The sequence below is a fragment of the Myotis nattereri genome (assembly GCF_964212035.1).
Source record: "Myotis nattereri genome assembly, chromosome: 1".
Lineage (NCBI taxonomy): Eukaryota > Metazoa > Chordata > Mammalia > Chiroptera > Vespertilionidae > Myotis > Myotis nattereri.
In genome coordinates this window covers 141156561-141176609 of record NC_138075.1, presented here as the reverse complement: position 1 = coordinate 141176609, position 20049 = coordinate 141156561, and the positions used below count along the sequence as shown (strand labels likewise).

Below are 20049 nucleotides of genomic sequence, written 5' to 3'. Positions count from 1 at the left end.
TATATCCCACACCATGAAAGGTAAGCAGAAAGAATGGTGAACCCAAAGCTGAGAGTGAAATCAGGAAACAGGAAGGTAGTTCTCCATTACTAAAAGAGAAAGCATTGCCCTGGCTGACATAGCTCAGTGGGTTGGACATCATCACATGCATAGAAAAGTTGCTGGGTTCGATTCCAGGTCAGGGTACATGCCAGGGTTTCGGGCTTGATCCCCAGTGGGGGGCATGCAAGAGGCAGCTGATTGATACTTCATTCTCACATTGATGCTTTTCTCTCTCTCTCTCTCTCTCTCTCTCTCTCTCTCTCTCTCTCTCAAAATCAATAAAAATACGTTTTTAAAAAAGAGAGAAAGCATTTACTGGACTTTAAGTTCAAAATGGCAAAGCCATACTTATAAACAAATATTTATAATTTCAAATCAGGGATGAGTAGTAAGAGGAGAAATATGAAATTGATAAAAGTATAGTCTAATTTACTACCCAAAACAATACCAAAAAAAGTATAGCTTAACAACACTCTGCAGGGCTTAAGGTTTGCATTTGTACTTTAACAGCACATGCGAGTACTGGTATAAATGCTGATAAATTTACCCTATATGGAAATGACTTTTTGAACCATGGGAAAAACTGTAAGGATCATCTAGTCCAGAAGATTCTAAACTGAGAAACATAGTTCAGCAAAATGTTGAGAGTTATTTCTTAAAAACAAAGCAATCACAGACTCCTGCAGTCAAATATGTTTGGAAAACGGGTGAGTCAAATAAAATTAAGCAGATTTCTTTCCCATGGCACTTCTCACAACTGCTGCAAGGATTTTGGTCAACCCTGGCACATTACTGATCAGGACACTGAGGTTCATGTTTGTTCTAGATGACCCATTGAGTCCTTTTCAATTCTAATGGTCATGCCACTTTGCTTCTTAGCTTCTCTGTTAATTTTCCTTCTTAGGTAGTAGAAAAATGGAAGCAATAAAAATCTTAGAGGAATTAACTACCACAACAAACAGAGCTTGATACTAATTATAAAAATAGCTATCATGAAAGCCCTTTTCATATATTTCCTAACTTAATTCTTACTCCAACTCTATTATACTTTGCTATTTGTCCTAAAAACTATTCCTGAGTAAACCAGCCACCAAGAAAAACAGTGTTAAGTTAATCTTCTCTAGCTTAAAGGAAAGTCACAACAATTTCAACAATTGGTTCTGTGTTCCTTCTCCTTTCTTTTTTTAATGTGTTTTTATTGATTCCAGAGAGAGGAAGGAAGAGGGAGGCAGGGATAGAAACATCAATGAGAGAGAATCATTGATCGGCTGCCTCCTGCACGCCCCTCACTGGGGATCGATCCTGCAACCCAGGCATGTGTCTTGACTGGAAATGGAACTGTGACCTCCTAGTTCATGGGTTGACTCTCAACCACTGAGCCACACTGGCTGGGCTCCTTCTTCTTTTAAAAAAAATTATTAGAGACCATACCTGAACTTGCTTCATTTCTAGGAGGTACCTTCCTAATTGCTTCACCATCTATAAAATCCCCAATTAATCAGATATAATTTCTAGCAATTCTAAAACTTTGCTCTACAGCTATCTCAGCAAAGTTAAAATCTATTTGTCCTTCTAAGGCTTTTATATTGACAAACTGTGCTACCTGACTCTGCCTAAATCTCTTCACTGAATGAGTCCTGTAGCAATAATTCACAGAAACTCTATACTTGTGCTGGCCCAGTTTTCTCAATTCCATTAAAGAAATTTAGGCTCAAGAAACCAAGATGGCCACATAAACACCTGAAATTGCTGCCTCACACAACCACTGCAAAAACACAACTCAAAGACAAAACGGACATCATCCAGAACCACAGTAAGCCTGGCTGAGTGGAAATTCTACAACTAAAAGGAAAGAGAAAAGCACACTGAGACTCAGAGGAGGTGCAGAAGTAAAGTGCAGAGGTACAGAGACACACGCGGAAAGGGCTGGCAACTGAGGACACGGTTGTCTTTTTCAATCAGGAGGGAGACACAAGCTCCTGACTGCTCTGAACTCCAGTTCCGGACGAGTCTCTGGGGACCCAGACTCATATGGGGAGAAACTGGACTGTCGGGCATCAGGCAGAACTCGAGGGCAGCTTTCTCTCAGAGGTGCTTGCAGCGATTACTGTGGGAAACTGAGACCTGGGGCCTCTTAGGGCAGAGGTGAGGATCAGCCATAGCTGTTTGCTCCGCCCTGTTGATTCCTGAGACCCTGCCCCACCCAAGCTGTGCACAGAGGCTTTTGCATATGAATGTGCTGGCCCTTTGAGACCTAAAATTACCTACCAAACTGCAGCTGGGTCAGAGAGACCCAGAACATCCAAAAGAAGGCCCAAGGCCCCAAAGCAGCTTGCATTGCTTCACAGCTGGGCCTCATCTGGGCACCTCCAAACCCCAAACAAAGAAGACTCATCTGCATATCTCCTTGTAGCTCCTGCTGGGTAGTCTTAGGAAGAGGCTAAATTAACACCTCCTTAGAGATCCAAGAGCCAGTGTACCCAGTGGTCAGAGTGGGACCATCCAGATTACAACTCCTCAAATCCATAAGGGACACACTCAGGGGGCAGACTCAGTGAGCACCAGAGCCCCACTAAAGCAAGTCTTGCCCCAGAAAGGTGTCTCCAGCACAGAAGTTCTCCCACCGTAAACACAGCTGATTTTCACAGCCAATTGGCCTGGAGGTCAATTCCTCCCAGTGATACCAACTACAATCAAGGCTTAACTACAACAAGACTGTACACACAGCCCACAAAGGAGTGCACCAAGAGTGTCCACCTCAGGTAATTGGGGAGGCTGAGCTACTGGGCCCTATAGGACACCTAGCACACAAAGCCACTCTATCAACACAGAGAAGCAGCCAAAATGCGGAGACAAAGAAACAGGTCACAAATGACAGAAATGTAGGAAAGCAAACAACTGGATATAGAGTTCAAAACCACAGTTATAAGGTTTTTCAAGTATTTTCTAGAAACCGCTGATAAATTATTAAGTCTCTCAAATATATGAAAAAGGACTAGCCGAAACTGGTTTGGCTCAGTGGATAGAGCGTCGGCCTGCGGACTGAAAGGTCCCAGGTTCGATTCCGGTCAAGGGCATGTACCTGGGTTGCGGGCATATCCCCAGTAGGAGATGTGCAGGAGGCAGCTGATCGACGTTTCTCTCCCATCGATGTTTCTAACTCTCTATCTCTCTCCCTTCCTCTCTGTAAAAAATCAATAAAATATAAAAAAAAAAGAAAAAGAAAAAGGACTAACTAGAAATTAAGCATACACTGACTGAAATAAAGAATAATATACAGAGATCCAACAGCAGACAAGAGGATCCCAAGAATCAAGTCAAAGATTAGAAATACGAAGAAGCAAAAAATACCCAAACAGGAAAGCAAAAAGAAAAAAGAATCCAAAAATATCAAGATATGTAAGGAGCCTCTGGTACAACTTCAAGCGAACCAACATCCGAATTATGGGGGTGCCAGAAGAAGAGAGAGAGCAAGATATTGAAAACCTATTTGAAGAAATAATGACAGAAAACTTCCCCTACCTGGTGAAATAAATACACTTACAAGTCCAGGAAGTGCAGAAAACCCCAAACAAAAGGAATCCAAAGAGGACCACACCAAGACACATCATCATTAAAATGCCAAGAGCAAAAGACAAAGAGAGAATCTTAAAAGCAGCAAGAGAAAGAAACTCAGTTACCTACAAGGGAGTACCCATATGACTGTCAGCTGATTTCTCAACAGAAACTATGCAGGCCAGAAGGGAGTGGAAAGAAATATTCAAAGTGATGAATAGCAAGAACCTACAACTAGATTACTTTACCCAGCAAAGCTATCATTCAGAATTGAAGGTCAGATAAAGAACTTCGCAGATAAGAAAAAGCTAAAGGAGTTCATCACCACCAAACCAGTATTATATGAAATGCTGAAAGGTATCCTTTAGGAAGAGGATGAAGAAGAAGAAAAAGGTAAAGATAAAAATTATGAACAACAAATACATATCTATCAACAAGTGAATCTAAAAATCAAGTGAATAAATAATCTGATGAACAGAATAAACTGGTGAATATAATAGAATCAGGGCCATAGATAGGGTGTGGACTGACAAGTCTCAGGGGGGAAAAGGGTGTGGGGGGGTGCGGGTAGAGACTGGACAAAAATCGTACACCTATGGATGCGGGGGGAGGGGTAAGGGCAGAGGGTGGGGTGGGAACTGGGCGGAGGGGACTATGGGAGGGTTGGGGGGGCGGGGAAGAGGAACAACTGTAATAATCTGAACAATAAAGATTTAATGAAAAAAAGAAAGACATTTAGGCTCTAGCTTTATCACAGCAAGAAATCACAGCAGCTAATCTATAAATATCTTATGGTGACAATTCTTTTAGAAACATTTTGTTAATATGCTATTAGTGTGTTGCAGTCCAGAGAAAAACCAAGCAATGCATTAGAGAAAAGGAGTTACACTGTTTATTTTACACCAGTGGACTCAGAGGAATAACTTCCCAAGTCTGAGCAAAGTAACATGCAGGGGGCTTCTCTTTGATATCTTTTCTGGTGTCCTTGTCCCTCAAATATGGATTATGCTTCTGGTCCGTTTCGTGGGCTTTTGCAAGAAGGCCCCAGGTGTTGGGGGTCTCCAGGTCATATCTAATGGTCTGGCCTGGCGCCAGCACTAATAACCCCTGCTCCAGGGCTGTGCACTGTTCACAGTTTATGGCCTCTGTGAACTGTGAGCATTTATATAACAGGTTCTGCAGGACCAGTTTCTGGGAAAGAGGCAATGACTTAATTATAGGTTATCAAGACTGTACACTGGGCTTGCTGGCACAGATTCAGATTGCTAGACTCCCCCCACCCCCCCCACCCCCCGCCATATCAGGATTACATTGAAATTAGCCTTCTCAATTGGAGAAATTAATGCAAAATAACTTCTTTAAAAATACATTTCCACCAACGGTTTATGTTTCCATAAGGAAAGCAATGAATCTGATGCTACTCTTACCTGATGGCCACCATATCTGTGAGCCAATGGAATGGATCCAAATACTATCTTTTTGCCACTTACAAGCTGGATAAAATCATCTGTTTCTGAGACGGAAAAATCAAGGTCCAAAATATCTTCTAGAACTTCCTAAGGAATGGAAAAAAACAAAAAACTCCTTACAAAATCCTTTAATAATCCTTTAATAATATTTAAGGAAAGAGACTTAATGGAAGATAGAAAATTAAAAGACTAAACCTCTTCCAAAAATACATTAATACTTTTTCATAAGAGATATACCATATGTTCTGATTATTTGGGGAAATTTATTCTATTATAGTTCTAAAAGTTTTATATATTTCTTATGATGTATAAATATTTTTCTAGCATGTATTTTTTAAAGAAACTAGAAAAAGTAAATGTCCTATTTTTATCCCAAATTAATTTATATCATGAGAGAACAATTTAGAATTTGTTATTAGGACCCATTTCTAAGAACCTAACTCATTTACCTGTACCTTGTAAGATAATTTGAAGATGAACTGAGTACAAGGCTCTAGGAATAAGTATCAAAAACTGATTTCTAAGAATGACATTCTCCAAGTGTCTGAATTTTAAACACAAAGACTAACAATTTAACTCTGAAAAAATATTAATATATTTTTAGACAACAGTTGTAGTGAGTTAAGTATTTGTATTGTGAAAAAATAAAACCTAACCTTTGAAACTGCCACAAGATGTACTCTTGATTTAAAAGGAGTAGGGAAAGCAATGGAAAAAACACAGTTTTTCACTTTACGAACATAATTTTCTTTAACAGGATCAACTGGCAACACAGCTGATAAAACAAAACAAAACAAAACCTTCTTAATGTTCTCTTTTGTTGCATTTACAATATTAATATTCCTTAAAAAGGCTATGGTCTTCAAGAAAATCAACTTAGAACACTATTTTCTTTATACTTTATTACTTACAGGTTATTTTATGATTTTCAACTATTATCTAGTCAAAATTCATAAAGTACAATAGTATGTGGAACTGTCTAAGACAGTGATGGCGAACCTTTTGAGCTCGGCATGTCAGCATTTTGAAAAACCCTAACTTAACTCTGGTGCCGTGTCACATATAGAAATTTTTTGATATTTGCAACCATAGTAAAACAAAGACTTATATTTTTGATATTTATTTTATATATTTAAATGCCACTTAACAAAGAAAAATCAACCAAAAAAATGAGTTCGCGTGTCACCTCTGACACGCGTGTCATAGGTTCGCCATCACTGGTCTAAGAAGATAGGAGACGAAAAAAAGTTTAAAACAAGACATATAACTGTCTTCAAAGATTTTCACTCATGGTAAATCAATAGGATGTGCAATATTTACAAATAAAAATATATAAATAAAATGGAGGTGAGGTCATTACAGTATTAGAATTATAGTATTAGACAATTCAATGGCATCCAATCAAAACATATTAGGCATTTAATCACATTATTTTTGCCTTTCAGAAAAATCAATTAAAATATGTGGAAACTTTACTAAAGGTACAAAACCACTTCCAATTCCACCAGAAAATTCAAAACTTTTGATAACATGCCTGTTTGCAAGGCTGGAAGTTTAAACTGCCTTTGAGATAAAGTATGCTTCGTGAAGTCCAGGCACTAAAGCACATATGCGTTATTTTAAAAACTGTCGAGGAGAGAGCTCTGCACAGGCTTTAGATCTACTGAACATACTTACTTTTAAGTAAAATTCTTAAAAAAACTTAATTATAAATCTTAATTCTAATCGTTCCGTAACCCAAAGCAATTTAAAAAATAGAAAAGGTAGGTGTATTACTAAAACTATAAGACAAAGGAACACAAAAGCCTATGTCACTAATTAGAAGTTATGTTGTCAACATGTCAATGTCATAAATCATTTAATAGTCCTGGGCTGCGTTGGTGTCAGCCTGCACACCCCGCGCCGAAGGGCGTTTTCCGGAAGTAACCCATTGATATGTCTCAGATTGAAGTATCTCTTCCTCTCCTTCCCTCCCTTCCACTCTTGCTAAAAATCAATGGGAAAACTCAACAGTATATTTTCTTCTCTTTTAGGAAAGCCTCTGTGTGGAAATAGAGTGTTAGATAAATGACATTTTAGTAGAGCATGGGCAGTATATAATTTCCACTAGTACTTACAATTTTGTACTGATTCACATTTTGGCAAGGCAGCTGATCATTGACTACCTTGTGATCATTGGCCATGGGACAAAAAAGGCTAATGCTTCAGCAGACCCAACCCTCACCCTTGTTACAGTTTAACCAACTAATCAGTCATAGACTAAAAATACCAGCAAAAACTCCAATGTTAACCTTTTTTTTTTAACATTTCAGAGAAATCAGTAATTCCAAAATTCTTTAGAATTCAATTTTGCCTAAGAATATGAAATCCCCTAAAGCTGCTAGCCTTTATGTGCAACTGTTTGAAATCTCTTCTCTCAATAAATGTTCTTTTAACAGTTACCTTGATAATTAATTGAGCATGTCCTATATCCTCAGGATGATGTACGTTTATGCAGTACTATGAACCAAGACATGGTTAATAAGTATATAATATTATGTATATAATCTGTAAAACCTGGTCCTACCATGTTTTGAACAGTATCAGCACCACAGCAAGACAATGTCTCAATGTGTAGCCAAGTCCCCAACATAGAAATAACTTTGAAAATGCTTTAAATAGCCGAAACCGGTTTGGCTCAGTGGATAGAGCGTCGGCCTGCGGACTGAAGGGTCCCAGGTTCGATTCCGGTCAAGGGCATGTACCTGGGTTGCGGGCACATCCCCAGTAGATGTGCAGGAGGCAGCTGATCGATGTTTCTCTCTCATCGATGTTTCTAACTATCTCTCTCCCTTCCTCTCTGCAAAAAAATCAATAAAATATATTTAAAAAAAAAAAAAAAAAAAAAAAGAAAATGCTTTAAATATACTTATTCCACTTTTATCAGTCAATACTGGTTGTTTCATTTGTATAAGTGCAGTCAGAAAGGTCATTTTGAGCTTATGCAAAGGGGAGTTGTTTGGCAGTTACTCGCACAGCTCAGACTATGCTTTTAACTTCCTAGACTCATGCTTGGCCCAACTGGGTCAAAAGAACTATTAGTTGGTATTTTACGTGCCCTCTTGGTGGGTTATTTTTCTTTTATTGGTGAGTTATTGTTCATCAGTTCAGTTATACTTTGGTGTTAGAAGCCTTCATGAATTTCATCTGCCCTCCCTAGTTACCCTTGTCGTATTACATCTTTTTAAGAACCAGGTATTTTCTTTTAATCTGGGGAAACCATTTCTAAATAAAAATGACCTGACAGAATTGTGTTGTGCTCTATCAACTATGTGAGCTTGCATAAGACACTCAATTCCTCTATCTGTTTCCTGTAAAAAAGGGCAAATGATGGTATCTAAACAATAAAATTGTAGCAAGTACAAGTGTTTATTGCTATACTTACTTTGGCAAATTCTACCTGTTGGATATTTAATATATAAAGCTTTATGAAGATACTAGTAAGCCACAGGTGTGTATTAACAACCTTCATTTGTAAAGCACCAGAGACCTTTTTTAAAAATAATATTCATCACGATTGGGGGAGGGGCTCATAAAATTGGATTGAGAAATTTCTTTATTCTATAATTTTATTCAGTAAAAAACAATATATTTCAAGATAAACATGTGCCAGCTACACGGACACTTACACTGTGATGCAAAAAACCTGGTTTAGAACAAGGGAAAATATCAGAGAATTACAGTTGCCTCTTGGCTGGTCTGTTTCCTCAGAGTGAATTTTTTGAGGACAGACTAAGTTTCTTCCCTAAACCTTACACTTTCTCTCACTGGCTGTGTGGGTTTGTATGCATGTGTTGAATGATCAATTCTACCATGGATTTCTGTTATAAATACATGCTCTCATGACCACGAGAAGGGATCTGGCAATGGAATTAAGAAAAGGTCTTTCTAACCCAGATTCTCAAACTTTTTCATCTCATAGCACACTTTAACTAATTCTACGACATATGTTATATATATATGTGTATATATATATACATATATATATATATATATTTCCGGTCTGACAAAAAATAAGACATCATTTTGATTTGGCTATTTGGTTGGCTGTTGCCATTTTTTTATTTGACAATCTAAGGGAAAAGAGGTGAGTGCTTCTGACTAAATAGTCAGGAATCGCATGTTTTAAAAATTCTTGTGGCACACCGGATGAAAATCACTATTCTAACCCATTTCGGGTACTAATCCTGCACATTCTCCATATCCCCTGAGCTGGCTACAAGTAGGTTCAACATTACTCGATATTAAACAATCGCCCACAGCTCAGTGCACCCACACATAGCGCTCACACATCCAGACGCGAGCAAGACGGCTCAACTGTGCCACCGTATACCTATGAGGTTTTCAGAGGAGAGAGTCCAAAAGTCGAGAGACAAAGCTAATCTAGCTTCTGCTTCACAATAGCCCTGCTCCTGGTTTGACCTGTTACTGAGAAGTTGCAAAAGGCGGGCATTTCCTTCCAGGCCAGGTTGCAATAAGGCGCCGATGGCAGCGGCGTGGCAGGTCACACACACGAGAAGCAGCCGCGGAATCTGTAGCCTCCGGCTTAAGCAGCAAAACGGGAACCCGATTCTTGGAGTCATTTTTCCGTCTGAATATGCAGAAGAGAAGTTAGTGACTGGAAGTCTGGCGCACGGCGGCATTTCTGCTAACAGCCGGTCACCCCAAGGTACTGTTTGCTCTGTTGGAGCTACTGACTCCCCGTGAACCCCAGGGAGCGTTCGGGAAAGACGGCTGGCCAGGGAGAGGGTCACGACTAGCTCCTCCCGGACCCTCGATCGGCGGGGGCGCGAAGGGGCCCAGCCGCCGTGTACCCTTCTCCTGCTGCCGCCCCCGAAGGCCGAGCGGTGCCGGTGGCTCAGACGCAGAAAGGCGCCCGAAGCCGTGCGAGGCCGCCGCTGGGGGGCGCTAGCGGCGCCGCCGGGTGCGGCAGGAGAGGGGGGGGAAACGGGAAGGGGAGGAAGAGGAGGCGCCCCGAGCGGGGCTGAAGCTCTTCCTGTGCCGGGTTTCCGGCTCCGGGTCCCGGAGGAGGACCCTCGGCCCGAGGGCGGAGCCGCCGCCCGCCGCGACTTTCAGACTCGAACCATGGCCTCGAGCTGGTGGCGGTGGAGACACGGCTGCTCCTGGAGGCGGGCGGCGCGGACTCCCGGGCCCGGCTCCCCTGGCCTCACGGGCCCTCCCGGGCCGCACCCCGCCGCCGCTGTCCGTGCGCAGGTGAGGCCGCGGAGCGCGCCGGGGCGGGCGCAGAGGTCACATCCCAATGACAGCGGCGCGCTGGAATGAATGGGCGCGAGCCGCACGTGCGCCGCGCTGGGGCTGCGTTGGGGTGGCCCCTGGGCGGGCTGGCGCCAGGCTGGGGCCGGGCCGCAGGGTGGGGCGCGGAGGTGGGCTCCCAGCGTCTGTCTGCCTAAAGCAGGGGCGCGCCGCGCGGAATCGCAGAGCGACCTCCCGGGACGGAGAGAATTTGCGGGTTGGGGAGGGAGCAGTGAGGAGCCCGGTCCCCCGGGGGGAAAGGCCGGAGGAGTGGTCATATAGTCTCCTAGGGCACGGTCTCAGTCAAGGCTGGAGATCGTCCGCAGCGGTTTCCTTCTGAGTTACACAGCCAGGGCTTCGGGAGTGCAGAACTGAGCCGGGATGTTAGAGCCAAAGGCACTCCGAACCCTCCGAGATACGGAGGATCCCGTGGCCTCGGTAGGCCGAAAAGGTCTTGTGGAGGATGCAGGTGTGATGCTGAGGGTGGACTGGATTTCAGCCGTACGTAGCTGCTTCTGAGGGAGAGCTTACCTGGACCGGGTGCAAGGAGAAAAGCCCGAGGATGTCAAGTAGAGAAACCTTGGGTCATCTTTAATTTGACCTATGACTCTTTCCCTACTGCCTGTAGACCCAGTCTCATTTTGCTCCCTTTTCAGTCAGTGTAGCTCTTGTAATTTGACACGTTTCAATGGCTGAGTCCTTTCAGCACTTTTTAGTGATTTTCAACCCGCCGTAGGCCCATGCTATTGAGCATAACTGCCCAGAATCTATGGGCTCGCTCTCCTTTTTACAGGCTCTCTAGTCACATAGTAGTTGCATGTGTTCACCTCTCATTCCTCAAGGCTTTTTTGTGTGTGTTTTTGAATTTAGGACTCTTCTGTTTCAGTCCGATTTGGTACATTTCATATTCCCATGTACCCATCAAACACCATTTACCAATATGAAATAGTGCCAAAGTGAATATCACATCTTATCCAAAATGGACATTTGGTGAGAGAATAGCAGCTGGGCCAGTAGATATCATCTATACTAATAAAGGGTAATATGCTAATTAGACCAGACGTCTTCCAGATGTCCTTCCAGATAAAGCCATGGTGGTAGGGCCCAGGAAGAGGAGGTTAGGGGTAATCAGGCCAGCAGAGTAGAGCAGTTAGGGTGATCAGGCTGGCAGGGGAGAGCAGTTAGGGCTATCCCGTCAGCAGGCAGGTGAGTGGTTGGTTGGTCCCGGATTGCGAGAGCGATTAGGCCTGTGGGATTGGGCCTAAACCGGCAGTTGGACATCCCCGAGGGGTTCCAGATTGGAGAGGGTGCAGGCCGGGCTGAGGACACGACCCCCCCCTTCGCATGCACGAATTTCATGCACCGGGCCTCTAGTCTACAATAAAGGGAGAATATGGGAATATGGAAAAAGCCTCGGGGCCTTGCTGGCATCCATTTTAGTACTGTCCTGGCCAGGCTTTAGAGGTTTCTGGTACCACAGATGAGGACATAATTTGGAGAGATGGATACACCTATCTATGCCACTGGATAGATACTTATTTTCTTTGATGCTCCCTTTTTTTTTTTAATTCCTCCCCTCTCCCAGCAACTTTCTTAGCAATGGAAAGGGTGCTTTCCTGGAGAGGATATGTCTTAGTGATCACAAGGAGGGACTGCACTGAGAATGCCAATGCCCTGTATTTCTGATTTGTGTGTCCATGGTGTGTTTCATTGTTAATTAATACATTAGCTTTTGGTGTCTGCCTCAAGCTTGTGTTTGGTAAGTTCAGGTCTCTTAAGGCCTGATAGTCCTTGGGGACAAAGAGCAACAATAATAAAGCCACCTCTAGCTCTCCACCACAGTTCTGCTACTTCCTGGTGTCTGTACATTCTCCCGACTTCTCCGTTGGTAGTGTGAACAAGTCTTGTAATCAGATAAAACCAGTGTGCATTAGATGAAGCCAGACCACTTGTTAATATGTCTTTGATTCTTACTCAGCGTTTTCTCTTTTTAAAAAAAGTAAGTTTATAGAAGGCAAGGTTGACTTTCAGGGAGAGTATATGATGGAATCAGGGAACAAAACCAGAATTGGACAATTGATTGTTGCTAGTGCTAGTATTAGTACACCCAAGTGACACAGTTCTAGTTTCACAACTCCCTTTCAATACTTTACAGTAGTCGCCCTTATCCATGGTTTTGTGTTCCAGTTTCAGTTACCTGTGGTCAACCCTGGTCCAAAAATATTAAATAGGAAATTTCAGAAATAAATAATTCCTAAGTTTTAAATTGCACACTGCTCTGAGCAGTTTGATGAATTCTTACCCAGTCCTGCTTTTTCCTACCCAGATGTGAACCATCCCTTTGTGCAGTGTCTCCAGGCTATATACACTACCCTACCCCTTTGTCACTGGGTAGACCTCTCAGTTATCAGACTGTCATGGTATCACAGTGATTGTGTTCAAGTAACCCTTATTTTACTTAAAAATGATCCCAACATATAAGAGTAGTGATGCTGGCAATTCAGATATGCCAAAGAGAAGCTGTAAAGAGCTTCTTTCATGTAAAATATATATATATATATTTTTTTTAAATGAAAAACATGACATATCTGCGGTTTCAGGTACCCACTAGGGGTCTGGGATGTATCCCCCGCAGATAAGGAGGGCTGCTGTAATACTCTTCTGAATGTCTCTAATCCTACTTTGGAACATTGCCCTAATATAGTCTTAAAGCAGAAAAAGCTTGATTGAATAGGTACTATATTAGATGTATACAGTGTAATAAGCTCTGAGCTTTACTCTCTAAATTTTGAACCAAGATCCATCTTCCAATGACCATGCTTTTAACAACTGTCACACTGCCTAGGGGTTAAGAGCACTCTGTATTAGCTATGTCATTTTAACTCTTCACCCCAGGTTAAAGGTTAGGTCTCATACTGAATAAATATTATAATAAAACTGGGGACCCAGTGCATGAATTTGTGCACCTTGAAAGAAACTGTGGGCCCCGAGGCTGCGGTGGGCATAGAGACGGGTCTCAGCCCACCCTCTGCACCCCCGCTCAGCCTCTCCCACCACGACCCCTGGTCCCCTGTCTTCTGGCAGCCCCGCTCCTGCCGCCGCTCCCACTCGCTGACGGCATGGAGCTATTGGAGCCAGCACCAGCAGCGAGTGTGAGAGGGGCCAGCGCCGGCAGCAGGTTGCTGCCCCAATCGCCCCTTAGGAGCAGGAGGAGGTGGAGAAGCCCTCAGGGGCGATTGGGGCCAGCAGTGGGTGCAAGCACCCTGCAGAACCGTGGTGCTCAGGAACAAAGAATTTTCAGTAACCACCAGAAGCTCACCCTGATGACAGCGACCAGCTCCCTGCCTTGGTCTGGTGTTCTCGCTCACCTGCTCCACCATCCCGCCGCGGCCAATGCCCGCCATGTTATGCACTCTGCCATCTGCTGCCAACACCTGCCATGTTCCACACGCGCCCCTCATGGTCAGCACACATCATAGCGATTGGTTGTTTGGTTGTTCTACTGTTTGGTCTATTTGCATATTAGGGTTTTATATATAAAGACTAGAGGCCTGGTGCACGAAATTCATGCACTGGTGGGGGGGTGTCCCTCAGCCCCGCCAGCACCCTCTCCAATCTGGGACCCCCTGGGGGATGTCCCACAGGGATCGGGCCTAAACTGGCAGTTGGACATCCCTCTCACCATCCAGGACTGCTGGCTCCCAACCGCTCGCCTGCCTGATTGCCCCTAACTGCTTCTGCCTGCCAGCCTGATCACCCCCTAACCACTCCCCTGCCAGCCTGATCGACGGACACCTAACTGCTCCACTGCTGGCCTGATTGCCCCTAACTGCCCTCCCCTGCCAGCCTGGTCACCCCTAACTGTCCTCCTCTGCAGGCCTGGTCCCCCCAACTGCCCAACTCCTACTGGCCCGGTCACCCCTAACTGCCCTCCTTTGCCAGCCCAGTCGCCCCAACTACCCTCCCCTGCCGGCCCAGTCACCCCCAACTGCCCTCCCCTGCTGGCCCAATCGCCCCCAACTGCTCTCCCCTGCCAGCCCAGTCGCCCCGAACTACCCTCCCATGCCGGCCCAGTCACCCCCAACTGCCCTCCCCTGCCAGCCCAGTCGCCCCCAACTGCCCTCCCATGCCGGCCCAGTCACCCCCAACTGCCCTCCCCTGCCAGCCCAGTCGCCCCCAACTGCCCTCCCATGCCGGCCCAGTCACCCCCAACTGCCCTCCCATGCCGGCCCAGTCGCCCCCAACTGCCCTCCCCTGCCGTCCTGATCGCCCCAAGTGCCCCCTCTGCTGGCCTAATTGCCTCCAACTGCCTCCCACCTGCCAGCCTGCTCACCCCCAACTGCCCCCACCCTGCTGACCTGCTCACCCCCAACTGTCCCCCCTGCTGGCCTGATTGATCGCCCCCAACTGCCCCCACCGCTGGCCTGATCGCCCCCAACTGGCCCCCCCAGCGGCCTGATCACCCCCAACTTCTCCCCTCCTGGCCTGATCACCCCTAACCGCCTCTCCCTCGCCCCCACCACCATGGCTTTGTCCAGAAGGACGTCCGGAAGGTCTCCTGGTCTAATTAGTATATTACCCTTTTATTAGTATAGATTATTGACTATATTCCTTTGCTATATTTTACATCCCCCATCACTTCTCAGTCTTTTGGCTAAGATCAAATGTACTTTACATCCCTGTGATTATTTTGTAACTACCAATTTGTACTTCTCAATCCTTTCACCTTTTTCACCCAGTTCCCCAACCACATGCCCCTCTGACAACCATCAGTCTGTCCTGTGAGAGTTTTTGTCTAGTGTAATAAACAAGTTTTTCATGAATATTCTTACATATTTTTATTTTACAGATGTCCTGTTTTTATCTTGTGAAGAGTTTAACATCTGCCTGTCTAAATATGTACAGTATATCACGGTAAGTTTATCATTTGTATTGCAACTACCAAAATTATTAGCCATATTACCAGTAAATTTCTATTCTAAATTTGGTGGTCTAGTCCAACAAATTGAATTTGTTGTTTGGATAACTGCTATAATATCTATCTGCCCTGTGTGATCTCTCCCTTTTCAAAAAAAATGGGAATATAATAAAACTTAACTCAGAACACAAGAAACATGGTTTAGTCTTTCTTTGATTTTGTGGGTTCTCCAGGTCCTGGTTATAAAAATAAATATAAATAGTACTATTGTTTAGCAAGAACAGAATTCTGTATGTTTTCCTAAATTACAATGATCCTTTTAGATTAATGCTTAATTTCTAGCAAGTATCTGGGCTTAAGTTTTCTATCATCTGAATATTATATATATCTGCATATGCAAATGTGTGTATAATTCTTATAAAATAACACTCAAACTTACATTTTGTGCATCTGTGCTTGTCCCAGGCTCCATCACACAACATCGGCCGTGTTCTGTTACAGTAAACCTCGGAGCGGGGAGAAGTACACCGATCCCTTTCAGCTTGGTAGGAGATATTTGAAAGGTCTGTATGAGGACATTAGGAAGGTAAGACAGTTCTGATGATGCTGTGAAGTATGTTGAGCTTTTAGATTTATGAAAACAGGACGCGGATTTCAGATATGTACAGAGCCATTGCAGACTTCATAAGTCAGGTTTCAGAAGTTTCTTGAGCAACAGCCGTAGGGCAATATGGAGGACCGAACACATTACCTCCAGAAAGAGGTTGTTGCAGAGTTTGGTACCTGAAGAAAATGGTACAGGTAGCACCTACCTGTCCAGTGGGCTGTCTGACATTTTCTCTCCACTTCCATCCCCTGTTCCACCCCTGTTGAAGCACTGAAGCCTCATGGCTCCTGCTGTCGTCTCCCTTATCTGGCCCTGAATGTCAGTGCCGCACTGCTTTCATCAAGTGCTCTCCTCCCCAATAGTTTCAGTGGTGCCCGGCCTCACTGTATCCCAGTCGCTGCCAGAAATGCCCACATGCCGCTCGTCAGCTCCCTTCCCCTTTCCATCCTCCTCGAGCTCCACCCCACTCGGCAGCTTTCACAGCAACACCACTCCCACGTGACAGGCCACGCAGAGCCCCTGAAGGAGGCGCTCCCTCGGTGCCTGCTCTGTCACCGTACAAGCTCATTTGTGCCGTCTTCTGACGGGAACGTCCCTTCCTTTCCAGGATAGTCCCCTTACCTCCAGTTAAGCTTCATCCCCAGCTCCTGGGGCACTGCTCCCACAGTGCCTGTTCTCCTTGACCTGCAGACTCTCGCTCTTTGTGTCTCTTTCCTATGCCTTTTAGGGACTCCAATTTGTTCGTGTTCATCTTTTTTTTTTTTTCTTTTCCAGAGAGGAAGGGAGTGGGAGAGAAAGATAGAAACATCAATGAGAGAATCACTGATCAGCTGTCTCCTGCACGCCCCCTACAGGGGATTGAGCCCGCAACCTGGGCGTGGCCCTTGACCGGAATCGCACTGGGGACCTTTCAGTCAACAGGTCTGCGCTCTATCCACCGAGCCAAAGCAGCGAGGGCTGTCTTTTTGTTTTGTTTTGTTTTTAACATTTTTATTGATCTCAGAGGGGAAGGATGGTGAGGGAGAGACAGAAACATCAATGATGAGCAGCTAGGGCTCATGTTTGTCTTTCAAAGGGCCAGTCCTTGACCCGGTGTCTGCCTCGTCCCTTCCGTCACAGTCTGCTCCTCCTCTGTCTCTGTTTTGCCCCTTCACATTCACTCCCCCATCACACCAGGGCTTTCTTTCCAGCCTCTTCTCAGAACCTGCCTTTGCCTGGGTCTTCAGCGGCTTCCTTCTGATAAACCCAGTGGACACTTCAGTTTTTATCATCCTTGACTTTTTTGGGCATTGATCACTGTGGGCCACTCCCACTCCATGACACTTTTCCCCTGGCCTTGTTCTGATTCTTAGACCATTCTTCAGCCTGCTTCCTCCTCTGTGGGCCCCTCCTCTGTGTCCTCCGTCTACCTGTTCCCATTGCTTACAACTCCCAAGAAATACCTCTATTCCAGATTGAATCATGGTTTGAAACCCATACATCTAACATCTAACTGCTCACTGGCGGCTCCATGTAGTGTCCATGACTATCTCAAATTTAACATATGTGAGTCTCTACTTTTCCCTCCTGTCTTTTCTCCTGTTTTTCCCAGGATCCCCAGAAGGATCCTCCACTCATCCATCTCTTTCCCCCTCCACATCCCCTGGTCCAAGCCTGTCAAACTCAAAGGCTAACATGGGCCAAATAAGGTTTAAGTTTATGTGGGCCGCAAAAAAACAAAAGCTTCATTTTTCATAGAAACATAGGTTTATTTTGATAGAGACATGCTGAATACAAAGGGCTTAAATAAATGAGTAATCGTTAACATAAAACATTTTAATAAAAATTAATATTTTTTTCTTGAACATTAACTTACCAGACACTGAATAACTGCACAAATTAATAAGCATAACGCAAGTAAACCTATTTTTCTTGTTCTCCGAAAGCAAAATATTTCCTGTTGCGCACACCAAACAGATCAGTACCAGACTAATGATGTGGCAATCAGCAGCTAAAATACTTGCTGCTAGTATTAGTGGAGAGAAATGGTGAGCCTGCGTGTAAGGTGCGAAAGGGAAATGAATGCAACACAATTATAGTAACCAGTCATTAGCAAGCATTGTAGTTCGTTATTAATAATTATGTATAACAGGATACTGTAAAAATTAAGTTACAAATTTTTTTGTAAACCATTTCTTACATCCCGCTATATTGACTGGGCCTCAGAAATATCACTGTGGGCCACATGTGGCCCGCGGGCCGAGAGTTTGACATGCTTGCCCTGGTCTGTCTCTTGCCTTCAGTCCCACTGCCTTAGGTTAGGCACCCCTATCTGTTGCTATCATCCTTGCTGTTTCCCTCCCTCTTTCACTGAGAGCCTGCTCATATCTCCACCTACTCATATTTCCACCTGAACTCATGTCTCCATCTACTCATATTTTCACCTGAACTACTCATATCTCCAGCAGAATTTAAGGAAATGTGTGAATATTACTTTGATGGAAAAGGAAAAGCCTTTTGAACAATGATCATCATGCTAATTAATGGCCCAAGCGTGTAATAATGGCCAGAGGTGCCTCCTATGTGATCCCAGGGTAACTGCGCTTATCTCAGGGACAGCACCCGTCCCGGTATTGTGTTTTATTGCAGTTACTGTTTTATTACTTCTCCCCATCTAGACTCTGAGCTCCTGTAGGCAAGGAGGGGCTGTCTTATTTATCTTTGTAACCTCTACATTTATTACCACTCTTGGCACTCAGTCTATAAGTTAGTGAGTTAATGACTAACCTGCTATATGGTTTCTCCTGTGCCTAGGAGGGTCCATTCCTGTGTGTGTGTGTGTGCGTGTGTGTGTGTGTGTGTGTGTGTCTTGTTTTTATTAATCCTCACCTGAGGATATCTTTTCCATTGATTTTTAGAGAGAGTAGATGGGAGGGGAAAAAAGGAGGGAAACATTGATGTGAGGCACATTGGTTGCCTCCTGCACTTGCCTTGACTAGGGATGGAATCTACAACTGAGGTACATGCACTTGACCCTGAATCAAACCCGCAACCCTTGGGTGCGCAAGCCAACACTCTAACCCAGCCGTGGGCAAACTACGGCCCACGGGCTGGATTCGGCCCGTTTGAAATGAATAAAACTAAAAAAAAAAAAGACCGTACCCTTTTATGTAATGATGTTTACTTTGAATTTATATTAATTCACACAAACACTCCATCCATGCTTTTGTTCCAGCCCTCCGGTCCAGTTTAAGAACCCATTGTGGCCCTCGAGTCAAAAAGTTTGCCTACCCCTGCTCTAACCACTTAACCACACCGGCCAGGACTCTGGGTCCATTTTTAGCTCCCACTGCCTCTGGGGGATCAGCTGTGATTAATTCCAGCAAGCCCTTGCACAGCAGGTAAAACACAAACACCTCCATCAATTGGAAGGAGCTCTCCTCTTCACAAATCGAAGACCTACTTATCCTTAATCCCAGGTCAAAGCTGATCTCCGGGAAATGTTTAGTTTTTTTTAGCCTACATTGCTCTCTCCTACTTTGAACTTATAATGTATTTAATGTACAGCATTATTCAAGATATGACCGCATTATTTACTGAATATTTCTTTTTTAAAATAGTTGGTTAGCCCTAGCCAGGGCTCAGTGGTTAGAGCATTGACCCGTGGAGAAGGGTCATGGGTTCGATTCTGGTCAAGGTCATGTACCTCGGTTGCAGTCTCAATTCCCAGCAGGTTGGGGAGCATGGGGCGCATGCAGGAAGCAACCAATCGATGTGTCTCTCTCACACTGATATTTCTCTCTCTCTGACTCTCCCCCTCCTTTCCACTCAATGGAAAAATATACTCAGGTGAGGGTTAACAAAAACAAACAACAAAAAACAGTTGGTTAGAATGTCCCGATATGCCAAGGTTGCGGGTTCCATCCCAGGTCAGGGCACATACAAGAATCAACCAATGAATGCGTAAGTGGAACAGCGAATCAATGTTGTTCTCTCTCTCCAAGATCAATTTAAAAAAAGGAAAAAAAGTTTTGTCTCCCCAACTCATTTGTAAGCCCCTCTCATCAGACAAACCACGTCTTACACTTCCCTTTTGAATTTACCGCTGCTGCTTCTCCCCGGCCACCATCTTACCTTCTGCCCGATGCACAGCTTCTCCCTCCCAGGACAGCCCTGACCTGCTTCAT

General features: G+C 44.4%; 2 protein-coding genes across 3 annotated transcripts in view; one reads left to right on the top strand and one right to left on the bottom strand.

Moving 5' to 3' along the window:
• LOC308528589 (protein adenylyltransferase SelO-like) overlaps positions 1-9933 on the bottom strand; it is a gene marked incomplete at its 5' end in the record, with an annotated part of 67419 nt that extends 57486 nt beyond the window's left edge. Inside the window, 3 exons of one of the 2 annotated variants that reach the window (XM_081104274.1) lie at positions 5025-5153; positions 5723-5841; positions 9439-9933. In XM_081104274.1, the coding sequence (XP_080960400.1) occupies positions 5025-5153; positions 5723-5841; positions 9439-9748 (558 nt within the window). The remainder of the gene's footprint in view (positions 1-5024; positions 5154-5722; positions 5842-9438) is intronic. The other variant, XM_081104275.1, reaches the window with a different exon arrangement.
• Positions 9934-10146: 213 nt separating this feature from the next.
• Positions 10147-20049, top strand: part of PDSS1 (decaprenyl diphosphate synthase subunit 1) — a 44446-nt gene continuing 34543 nt past the window's right edge. The window contains exons 1-3 of the mRNA XM_081093291.1: positions 10147-10319; positions 15208-15272; positions 15742-15862. Of these exons, the coding sequence (XP_080949417.1) occupies positions 10191-10319; positions 15208-15272; positions 15742-15862 (315 nt within the window). The 5' untranslated portion in view covers positions 10147-10190. The remainder of the gene's footprint in view (positions 10320-15207; positions 15273-15741; positions 15863-20049) is intronic.